This window comes from Heliangelus exortis, chromosome 24 (assembly GCF_036169615.1).
Source record: "Heliangelus exortis chromosome 24, bHelExo1.hap1, whole genome shotgun sequence".
Classification (NCBI taxonomy): domain Eukaryota; kingdom Metazoa; phylum Chordata; class Aves; order Apodiformes; family Trochilidae; genus Heliangelus; species Heliangelus exortis.
The window spans coordinates 3,517,400-3,529,633 of record NC_092445.1 but is presented as its reverse complement, the minus strand read 5'-3'; the positions used below and the strand labels follow the sequence as shown (position 1 = coordinate 3,529,633).

The following is a 12,234-nucleotide window of genomic DNA, read 5'->3' as shown; positions in this document are numbered from 1 at the left end:
TTTCTCCTTTGATTAGAGAGAATATTTGATAAAGAAGAGCTTCCCCACTTCCCCTAGGGGGAGGCTGCTAAACTTGAAGGCAAGGCTACAAGTGAGCATCACATCCACAACAGGAAAATGTTATCACCCTTCAAGAACTCCACTGCTTCTCATGCACACAAACACACTTGAAAATAGCCCCAAAGAGGTTCCTTCCCTCCCACATGGAAGCAGCTGCAGAGAAATCTCATCTTAATATTGACACCCCCAGCCTGGAGGGTTCCTGATTTGCCTCCATTACATCTGTCATGTGGAATCAGAAGATGCAAGAAGTGACAGGAGGGGGAAGAGGCAACAATGAAGAAGGCAAACACTGCCCTGTCCTGATTTCTGAAAGCCTCTGAAGAGGAGAGGGATAGAGAGAGGGCTGCAGCAATGGATTGCCTAAAGCTCCTGTTCTTTACCAGCCCCAGTTAAAAAGAGGAAAAGCCTCTTAAGAGGCTGAAATGTACCATGGAGCTTTTTTTTTCTGCAATTGTAGGCAAATCCTCCTGCTCCAAAGCATTTTCCTTGAGAGTGCTCCCAGGCATGCTACAACCAAGCCTAAGTACTGCCAATTGTTTTAGCATGATAAAAGCATTTAAAAGCTTTCAATATTTTTGTCTGTTTACAGGCAAGCTCCTTGAGGAATTCTGACAAGCTTGCCAGGATGGAAAAGTTGCAAAATGCTTAACTTAGTGCTGAAGTTAATGCAAATTCACAAGGAAAAAACTTGGGTTTTCATGGAGGGGGGGGGGTGAAAAAGGAAAGCAAAGGATGAACAAACCCAAATGACTGCTCCTGACAAAGTGAGACCAGGCAAGTCTGATTTCTCCCTGTGCTGTGGCTGAACTAAAAGCCAACCCCTTCTCCAAGGGCCTCTGCCCTTGCAGCCTGGAAGCCAAACAGGATGTCCAAAGTTTTGGCCTTGCTAGTGGAGATGTGATACTATTTCCAGCCTCAAACCTTCTCTTCCACACACATCTTGCAGCTCCCCAAAGCTAAGGAGATGTGTGTGAACTCAGTCTCCATACAAAGCAGTAAAACTCCACATCTACAGAAAGATCACACCCATGTCAGGTACCTGAGAAGGACTGGGACACCTAAAGAGTGCAAAAACACCCATGGGAACATTTCTTCATACTGTATCACTCCAGTCCCTTTGCTCTGAGAAAATAAAGCTCACAGATAATCTTTCAAGGCCAGGTTGGATGGGATCTTGAGCAATCTGCTCTAGTGGAAAGTCTCCCTGCTCATGCAGGGGGTTTGGAACTGGATGAGCTTTAAGGTCTCTTCCAACCCAAACCATTCTAATTTGCCCACTAAAGAACTCTATTCCACAATCATCTGGGAGAGGGATTCCAGGAGATAGTCTGGAAAGAAACTGAGGTGGCCTCTATACAGCAAATGTTTCCCAAGGAGGGGTTGGAAAGAGCTGTTAAAGCAGATTCTGCTGGCCTTCCTCCATCCTCTGCACCTCCTCACCATGGCACAACCTGCACAGGCAAGGCCAGGCTAGGGCACACTGAGCAAAACAGGGAAATGCTTTGAGTACAAATGAGGAAAAAAGGCAAATTTATATCCCAGAAAGTCAACAAGTATCCCACCAGAATGAGCAAGGGAACAGCACTGAAATTATCTAAGTGGCTTGTGTAAAGCAAAAATAAATGCAATCTGCTAAAGAGTAAAATTACACAAGTCAGAAAGCACATAGTATAAAGAGCCTTTAATATTGATTCACTCACTCAATATTTCATGGAATTCACATCTAGCTCAACAGTGGAGAAATGAGAGAGAAAATGCTCAGTGTGGTCAGCTCCTGACATCCATAAGCTTAGACAAATAGCAGCATTGTCAGGTTGGGGCTGACTTCATGTTTTAGTAAAGATACTGTGGGGTTTGGTTTTTTTTTTGCACTCTTTTCAGACACATCTGGTACCAGGTCTGTGTGCAGAAGGGATAGAGGCTGGGCACTGAGAGAGGCCTGAAGGAATGAGCTTGCCAGCAGTGGGATATGAGTAAGCAACCCCTAGGAGCTCTGCTGAAAGTCTCACTTCAGAAAAATGAAAAGAGGAAAAAAACCAAAGCTGTCACAGATACCTCACTGCATTGCAGAGGAAGGAACTGACCCTGCCACAGGACCACAATGAAATTGCACTAAAATTGATCCAAAACTCACCAAACATGTTCCCAATGTGGCCATTCTTGGTCAGTGGTCGCAGCTCATTTTTCCCCAGTGCATATTGTTTGTAGTTATCCCAAGCAAATTTCATCATCTGCAAAAGAAAAAGTGAATTTAAGTGCTGAACAGAACTTTTTAAGTTTTCTGACCTTCAGTTCTAGAAACAAATGGGAGTCTTTTACTCACAGCTCAGCCCAACAACCCATGGGCCATTAATTATGAAATCTTAATTTGCACTGAACACTGATAAATGGGGCTGCACTCAGCAGTTGGGAAAAGCCTCAAGCTCTGCACTTTGGGTGCAGGACTCAGGACTGGCACCTCTCAAAAGCACCACAGTCCCCACCACTCTGAGAATTGACTTTTGCTCTGCCTGGGCTGTGCAAAGCAAGTGGGAAAATTCAGAATTTCTCTCCACCTCTGAGTTTCTGAGCTCAGTATTTCAGAATGGGAATTAAATGGGGTGAAAATGTGAAGCCAAAGGTGATGCAGGCAGCATCACTGAGCTACACAATGCACTTAATGCTGTGGTGAGCAGAGGAAGAACCTGGGCTCTGTTTAAGGACTGTACAGAAGTTTTCTTTCTATTTTACAACAGAAAGGCTTCACCAGGGAGAAAGGGGAGATATCATTTTGATATCTTCCTATCCAAACTCAAAAGTGCTTTCTTAAGAGAGCCTTGCAGATGGGTTGGATGATTTCAGAGAAATCCTTTCCAACTCAAACAATTCCTTTTGGGATATTTAAGCTGTCCTGCCCAGGCTCAGCACATTACCCTTTCCTTGAGGACTGCAAAGTTTGCCTGAGTTCCAACACACACACAGCCACCAGCACAGTTTTTTCTGTCCTTCTGCCCCTTTGGCTCCAACTGGTAGGAAAAATTAAACCTCCAAGTTTCCTTTCCCTGCAGCTAGAAGAGACCAGGACCTGTCAGCTTCTAAGAAGTGTTTTAAATAAAGCTCCCTTTTATAATCCACACAGCTCTGAGAAGCTTCATTCCCAGCATCACAGTGACCTGGACATTCTTTGATTCAATCCCTGGGAAAAAAAGTCAGATAACAGAGGAGAAGAAGGCAGCTTCAGAGAATCAACAATATTCTCACCTCTACTAAACAAAGACAAGAGCTTTCTAAAATGCTTCGCTCACACAAGATGTTTGAAAGAAAATGAGAGTTTCAAACCAATTCCTCCCCCCTGTGCCCCTGTCTTCTGTCTGCACCAGCATTTACTGCTCTATTTCAGGATCAGAGCATGCAGGTTACTTAGGAGGAAATTCCTGCTGTTATTTCAGTTCTTACTTCTTGTCCTTCCCTCCAGCTGTGTGTTTCACCAACCCAACACTGCAAGCCCCTGGCAGGATCCTCCTGAATGAGCAGACACACACAAAAAAGCCACATCATCAGATTTCCCCTCCCCTCCTACTTTTTTAAACATCGAGTTTCCAAAGTCAGGTTTCAGAGAGCTGCTCAGATGGACAAGGATAAACATTTGCTGAACTGATTGATAACATTTAGCCTCCAATACCATCAGGAAAAGGAATGTTGGACAAACAAATAAAGTCAACTTGGACTTAAAAACTCAGTGTGGGATGGATTAGTCACCCAAGTGCTCTGCTCTGAGGAAACCAAATAATGACCAAGGGGGGAAAAAACCCTCCACAAAATTCACTCAAACATGCCTCAGTTGTATGACTCGGGGTATTAACTTTATTTTTTGCCAGATATCTGGGTTTTTTTCCAGTGGCAGCATTATTCTAAATGGGGAGTTCTCATTCTTCATTAACATAAGACAGAAAATCTTTGGGGAACTCTCTGACAGTACCCAGCAAATGCTTTTGTGTTTCAGAGCTTGATCTGGAAACTTCCTGCAGGAAAGATGGTGTTTCCATAAAGACAGCTTTCCCACAGAGAGCAACAGGGTTTGTGAACCAGAAAGGAAACAGCCAGGCAATCTATTTGGTTCATTTCTCTTTTAAATCAGAGCTGAGGAAGGAGGACCCACCCTTCTGGCAGACAGAAAGCCTGGACATGGAGAGGATGTGGAAATGACTATTTTGTTGCATAGAACTCCTAACGTTGTGATTCTCAATCATCCTTATTTTGAGTAGGAAATTTGAAATTCTTTCCTTCCCTCAACTTAATTTTTAACTCCTCTGTTCCAGAAAGTCTGAAGTTTCTTCTTCAAAGCATGCAGGAAACTTGGGCATCTCTGCCACACAGATGGCTCCCTGGGATCCAGAATTCATGGACACCTCCATCACAGGCACAAAACTACCCTGAGTTTCCCTTCAACAGCTGCTTACAACCTACAAGGGAAATTTCTTCCTCTCCTTCTGTCTTCTCACACCAGGAGGGACTGCATGATGCCTGCTGACAGACACCCCAAAGGGACTTGATTCATACAAGACTCCCAAGTGCTATTTGAATAAATATGTTTATTCTTCATTTGCCTATTCAACCATCTAAGCTGCATTTGTCATGGAGTAGCAGAAAATTCCACTACAAAATGATTTCTCAGGCTGTGCTAGCTGCAGTGTCTTAAACTCCTCCTCTGTTCTGTCCTGAGCTGATAATCAGGCAGAGGGAGGATGGATGAGACTGAATATGCTACCTCATTGTCAGTTTGCTTTTATGTGAATAAAATTTTGCTCACTGCTTTTAAATCCTGTATATTTTGGAAGCAGGATGCATAATGTGGTCCCCTTTCCTTTTCCAAGATCAAGCTTTCAGCTCTCGAGCGACGGCTCCAAAAGCAGCGACTGGAAAAGTTTAAAAGCCAAAAGCATCTGCACCATTCTGCCCATTCTGGTTTTCTGCAGCTGCCTTTCCAAGCCAAATTTAGCAGCACAACTTCCAAACCACTGAAGAGATTCATCAGGTTTCTAAAAGTGGGGACTGCACATTTAGGCACTGTACAGAGGACGGAGATGGAGCTTTCAGGAGCTTTTTCTGACAGAGGTTCCAAACGCCAGGCTGAAAAAAAAGGGGAAATGTGGAAAATGGAAACTTGCAGAGTGAGGTGGTGAAGTCCTCTTGCTGAGAAAACACCAAGGTTAGAAGTGAATGTTTTATGTCATGATAGTCAGGACAGCTCTCAACACACCAGCACCAAGACGATGCCATTTCAGATGTGAAAAACAGCACCGGAACCACAAAAATGATGGAAATAGATCCATAATTTTAGATTTTGTTCTTACCAGTGTGTCATCTGCCATCTAATAGACAATTATCTATTTGGCCCTGAAATCCTAATCACCCTGGCTTGCAGCTGATTTATAGCAGAGCCTTCCAGATCTATAATGGAGTTTCTCAGAGGGCGCTTTCTTTTCTCTCATCCACAAGCCCTGGACTTCCAGCTCCCCAGCCAGATGCTTACAGCTGGAAATCAACCACAAGCACCTCAGCTGAATTCTGGAAACTGCACCACTGCTTTCACCATTCAGACCACTACTTTTTTTTATCCTGCTTTGCTCCATCCAACCCCCAAAAAAAGCCCTGGCTCCCAAGTACCTGATGCAGGCAGCAGCCCTCAGCCAGGCACTGAGTGCCAAGTCCTGCACTGAGCTATTTGCTGGTTCAGGGGCTTTGTCCACAATTTTGGAGGTTGAAAACACTGCAAAACAAAACCACTATAGAATAAGGCTGGGTTTAAAACTGCTTTCAGCACATTTTTTTTTTTTTAATGCGTGGAAATATTTTTATTTAGAAGTCAGCTTTATAAATACTTGCCTTTAAAGCACTGGGCCAAAAACTAAGGGCTTCTGTCCCTTCAAATACTGCAGCAGGAAATCATACAAAAAGTGTTTAATGTTTTCACTGATACCCAAAACTTCTCCACCTAAGCACACCACAACAGCACCTACTCCCCTACAACAGCTTTGTTCGTTTTTAACCAGAGTTCTCACATTTTTCTGGAGATGAAATGTGCCACATCACCCAATAACCACCCCTCCAGGCTCAGCAAATAAAAGCATCACAGCTGAAGCTCCCCCTTCACACACCCTCTGGGACTTCCTACAGGACCCCACTTCTCTCATGATGCCACCCAGGCTGTAAGATGGGGGGGATTTACAGCTTCTGTCCATGTGTGCTACAGGTTTGATTTTCCACCACCATTTTTACTGATTTTTTGAGGAATGAGGTCATGGAAAAAATCAGTGGAAAGGCAGTTGGGAATGGAGAACAAAAAGGTATTTAGTGAGTTCTGTAATCCAGAAACTGAAGAAACAGGGCTCAGGATAAAAAGCTGACCAAGAAGGAGTTTTGACTCCAAATAGATGATGTGCAAATCTGATGTTCTGTAAAATAAGTAATAACTAAACCAGTGAAAATCCCTGGGTTTATGTGCATGCAAAAAAAAAACAAACCCAGAGATGAGAGAAAAGAAAAAAATCCCCCACACTATCACTTGCCCTCCTTTTGTTACCAGGGAAGATTTCAAAATGCAGAGCATTCCCAAACAGCTATTTGATTAGTTTTATCCATCTAGGCTGGGATAATTAGTAAATGCTTAAAAGATGAAATCTAAATATACCAACCAATCAGCCCCTTTCAAGAACATCCAAGGAACATTACCCAGAGCCATTATCTTCACAAGATAACCACTTTTGTGACTCTTTAGCCTCCCCCCCCTTCTTCAAGTCCCCTTCAAATATCTAACTATTAAGCTAGGAAACTATGTTTGGGGTTTCAAAAAACAACCAAAAAACACTAAAACCCCAAACAAAACCAAAAGAAAAGGGGGTGGTGGATGTAATTTTAAATATTTCTTTCCCTATTATATTTCTCACTTGGTTTTTCCCACCTCAAATCACCAGTTTTCTCTTTCTTTCTCTGCAGTTTGTTGTCACAGTTTCAAAACCAGGATCTGTTCTTTTCCCATCTCTAACCTCCTTACCCCAAAATAGCCCTGTTCTAGTTTGGGGTTTCAACCTGCAATATACTGGCATATATTTTCCCCAGCTGTGTAGAAAATAATTTGCCACATGACAAGATGTGGAGGAAAATGGCAGCGACTGTCAGTCCTGCAGACAGATGAAAAAGTCTGCCTGAACACATCAGGAGAAGCTGTTTATATCTGAAATAATGCAAAGTATTTTTTTTTTTTATCAGCCCTGCATACACTTGTACAATTCAGGATTGACTGCAGGAAAGGTAAGGAAACAGGACCATGTTTATCATCTGTTGCTGGTTTTAATATTATCACATGGCCACAGTGTTTGCGTGGCTGTTTGGGTTTTTTTAAAGGCAGGATGTTACAAACAGGCTGGAATTTAGTTGGAAATCTTCAAACTAAAACTGAGCAACTTCTCAGGCTACTTCTTTGGGATGCTGTCCAATGTTTTTATGTAATAGCAAAGCAGTAACAAAAAAAAGCTGCATGTTAACTCCACTTGATTGAAAGGTTCCATTTAGGCAGACACTAATATCCACAAGCTTTTACTTTATGGGTTTAAAAGGCTGTAACTGGCAGAAGAGACAGTGCTTCAGCACGTGAAAGATGTTACCAAGCAACCCAGGGAAACAGACACCAGCATTGATAATCCATTCCAAAGTAATTACCTTTTCTAATTAAAGATTACAGTAAATCCAATAGATCCCAATAGGAACTTGAGCAATTTAGAGACATGCTGGCTCACCTGTTTCATAACATCTATGTAAGCTTCTGCCTTGGAGTAAAATATTAAGTGAATTATAGAGATTTTTCACTTAATAAGCCTTCAAACAACTGATCACCACCAGTCTCACCTTGGTATGTATTAACCTAACATCACCTCATTTCTCTAACTTTTAAATTAAGTATCATTCTCCTGGGATGGGGAGGAGGGAGTGCCTGTAAAACCTGAAAATGAGTGTCCTGCCAAACTCTGCCAGGATGGGGGATTTCCTCTCTGCTTTGCATTCCTGCTCATACCCCCAACTGGGCAACTTCAGCTTCTCCATCTGCAACCCAGACCTCAGCCTTTGCTTTTCCAAATAACCAGAGTGTGTAAAACACTGCAGGGCTGAGCTGACTTGGTGATTTGATGCCCCAACCTTGCAGACCCAGAGTCACTTTGTACGAGGTGGCAGTGGGAGGTTCAGGGTCAAAACCCAACTCCTGCCCACCAAGGGCTTGACACAGGAGTGAGAAGTGGGAGGACCTGGGCAATGTCCTTGATACAGGACTGAGCTTTGGTGACACTGCTGCAGCTGCATCACCACCCTTAGCCAAAGAGGGGATCTGTGGGAGTGAACACTGGGATTATACACACAACCAGAACAGGGAAGGAGGGGTTTTTTAGCCTCCCAGATAACCCAGGACTGACTCCCGTTGCAATCTCATTTCCCCCCAAAACAAATCCCTGTAAATCCACCTTTTAGAACAATGCCCAAGCCTCTGGAAAGCCTCAGCTCTTTGACAGCTGCCTTTGCCACTGTTCTCTCCTATTTTTTTCCTTAAACAGAAGATAAAAGCTCCTGTTTCCATACCTGTAGCACCAGCACACAGCCCCTCCCATGTGCTCCAGTTCTCTATAACAGATTCTAAAACAAAATTTCAAACCTTGTCAGCCCACTGACTGTAAATACATCAGCTGATTGCTTGGTGTTTGATGGCAGATAGGTGCTGTGAATTACTTGCTACATGTCACTTTATCAAGAAGTAAATAAAACAGAGTAATTCAAGCAACGGGTGAGTGGAGCTTTGCTTCAGATTTTTTTGGCAGCCTTGGCAGCTTGTTTCCCAACGTGCAGGGGTGTTCTTTTTTTTTTTTATTACATCAGCTACTATCACTGCTTGCTCTCTCTTGCACAATAGCCAAAAACACAGCAAACCATTCCTCAGAAAACTGATCTCCATCACTGGAGGAATTCTTTGTGAAAGTAGAAGAAATCACCCTCCATCACAACAACACCAATTTGCAATAAAAACCAAGTTTCAACTCCTGCTTTCTGTTCCACTGCCTGAGTAAAGGAGAGCTCTTCAGCTCAGATCTGCAGAGGTAAGCACTCTCCCCCCCCAACAATCATAAAAAAAACAGAACTAGAAGCCTGATTTGCACGGGGGGAAAGAGAAAAAAACCCAGCAGAGAGTAGTCCAAGGTCGTTAGTGTTAGTGACAAGGACAGAAATAGAACTCAAGAATCTTCCTGACTCACAGGCTCTGCTAGGAAAGCTGAATGGGAGAAAGAACAGCTCAAAGCACAATTAAGCTAACTCCTAATTAAATTCCTAATGCAACTAGATTTAACTGTGTCAAGAAGGGGAAAAAAAAAAATATAATCCTCTGATAGGACTATATCAGGCATTAAGACCCAGCTGGATCCAGCTGCATCTAAATCAGGAAACATGTCAGCAAGAGCAGTTGATTTTGCAGTTAGTTTCTTAATGAGATGCTGGACTGTAAGAGGATGACAATGGCTCTCAGAACAAATTTGCAAGTCTAGACCAAAGCCCAGGGTGATTTAGTGGAGAGATGGGGAAAAGCTGGAGCCTTTGCTTCCCAGAACCAAAGCTAGTGGAAAATTCTAATAGAAATAAAAGGTGTTTGTGTTCTCAGCCACGAGGCTGCCAGCTTTGTATTTTCTCTGAGCCTCTATAACTGATCAAACACCTGATATTCCAGAGCATGACCAAAGGTGATGCTGTACAAGGCCAGCAATCAAAACAATGATGATTCTTCTTGTGCTAAGCCTCAAACTGCTGTCCAAGCACTGGGTCTCACGTGCAAGTTAGAGAATGTGCACAAAAAGGGAACCCTGAGCTGGAGGAACTGACCCTGTTAAATTTGGGGGATGATTTCTCCTGGAGATGGGTACTTGAAAAGTAATCTGGCATTCTGCAAAAAAATTGGGGTCAGCATTGAAGAACAAATGTGACTGTAGCTTGTGTGATGCAGATGACAGGGGAGATGTTGTGCCAGCAGAGACAGAGGAAGTGAACAGCAAGATAGAGGAAAAATGAAAAATTAAAGACAGGACACTTCAGGAAAGATGAGCTTAAAACCATAGGAATAATTATCATCTCCCTTATTATTCCTACAGAATGAAGGCAGAAGTAGCTCTTTGAGCAACATTTACGAGGAAATTAGAAAAGACATTTAAGGTCATTATAAAACATTGGGGTTTTTTGATACTGCACAGAATTTGAACTTAGCTCTGGCTTACAGCTTCCATGCAGATCTCCTAAAAGGAAGATTTCAGTTGTGACTACCTATCTGTAGCACTCAAAAGTGCTTAGAAGATACCAGAATGTGTTAAAGTAACAAGAGAAGATAGGAATTCAATCTGTTTTCGTAAAATATTGGAATACAAGTTAATAGTAGTCCAATAATAGATACTTAGAAGTATTAAAATATACCTCTGAACTACATCCCACTGTGCTACATTTACCAGGGTGCTATTTGCAGGAGTAATTGCATGTGCTGCACTTTGGAAGTGAAAAGGTGTCATATACCCAGCACAGACTTTCAGGCACAAGGAGGCAGATCAAGCAAATATTTTCCCCACCACTCCTGAGATGTCACAAATCATTACCTTTCCATTCTAATGTACTGGTTCACTTCACAAGATTACTTTTGCTAACAAAGTTGCATATTAGGAGATGCCTGTCAAAGCCACAACAACTCTTTCTACAGCTCCTGCCCATGCACAAAGGATGGCAAGCAGACCCAAAAAGCAAGCAAGACACTTTTATTTGGCACTATTAGTTGGATTTTTCAAGTCCTTTTAACTCTAGGTTGCACAGTCTGCTGATAGCTTTTCTTAGTGAGTACTATCTTATTCCAGCATGCTTGGAGGGAAAAAAAGTGGAAAAAAATTATTTACCCAGTAACTGCTCTTCTTCAACTGTCACCTCAGAGTCCCCTTCTTGAGTTTTGTGCCTGCAGCATAAACCACACAGGAAATTCCCCCAGCTCTAAGGATTCTGGGCACTGTGAACCACCTGTGGGCTGCCTTGAGGGCTTCTCCATTTCTGCAATGTCCCTTCAAACACATACAGTACACAGGCTGTAAAACCCTCACTACATTCAGACTACAAAACCCCCTAAAAAGCCACCAAGATTCCAGGTGAATGATGTTCAATGAGCAGGCAAACACCCAGGCCAGAATCCATCAGCTCCTCACCATAATAGCCCCATCTTCAACTGGAAATCCAAACACTAAGCAAGACTGTTTTTCCAGACCTATATTATGGCAAGGTAAGTTAATTCACTCTTTCCTTAAAGATGCCATCTGCACAGGATTCTCATTTCTGGAGAGCCAGAGCCCAAGGGGATGCTCTAAAAGAAGCTGTAGCAGTAACCAACACAAAATGGGCACACTGCAAGAGGATAAAACAAAGCATGGGGATATTTTTCTTATCTTTTCCAAGGAAAACAGTGAAAATAAAATTTAAAAAATGTCTCTAGAACCTCTTAGGCCTCTCTGTTTGACAGATGTGGGACAGGCATCAAACAGATCCATTATGAAAAGAAAGAAAACAGAGAAGCCACAAGGCTTTATACTTCTGAGCCTGGGATCTGGGACCAGAGCAGGAATACTCTGTGGGGACAGTGAAAAGAAATATGTAGTTCACTAGAGTGAAAGACTAGACAGTGATCAGAATCTGTGTGCAAAAATCTGCTGTCCTGAGGTAAGTAAATAAAGCAGAAATATCCCAGCAGGAAGTCTGGTTATGGAAATCATGATGCAGCAGAAGGCTGGGGTTCTGTGGAGGGCTCTGAATCCTCCAGCCCAGGTTTGGCTGCTCAAAAGCTCTAGGGCTGGCCAAGAAACATTTCCAAACCATTTTCAGATAGAAAAAGACCACCCTCACCATCAGCCACATCCTTTTTTTAAGAAGGGATTTCTCAGCTTGGAACACAGCAAGATGCTCTGGAACACAAGTAGCTGGGAGAGAGCTGCCAGGCCAGCTGGGGAGCCAGGTGGAGCAACTGAGCTGATTCACAGGGTGGCTGAGAGGCAATTTTGGCTGATGCCAACCTGAACAGACTGAACAGGTCTCTGTCAGGCTTTAAATCTGGAGAAGGGACTCACAGCTTTGAGTAGGACC

The 12,234-nt window shown here is 43.0% G+C and overlaps 1 protein-coding gene across 2 annotated transcripts in view; it reads right to left on the bottom strand.

The window, feature by feature from the left end:
• Positions 1 to 12,234, bottom strand: part of MAN1C1 (mannosidase alpha class 1C member 1) — a 64,552-nt gene that overhangs the window by 40,390 nt on the left and 11,928 nt on the right. For both annotated transcript variants that reach the window (XM_071768088.1, XM_071768087.1), the window contains exon 3: positions 2,198 to 2,294. In XM_071768088.1, coding sequence (XP_071624189.1) covers positions 2,198 to 2,294 — 97 coding nt within the window. The remainder of the gene's footprint in view (positions 1 to 2,197; positions 2,295 to 12,234) is intronic.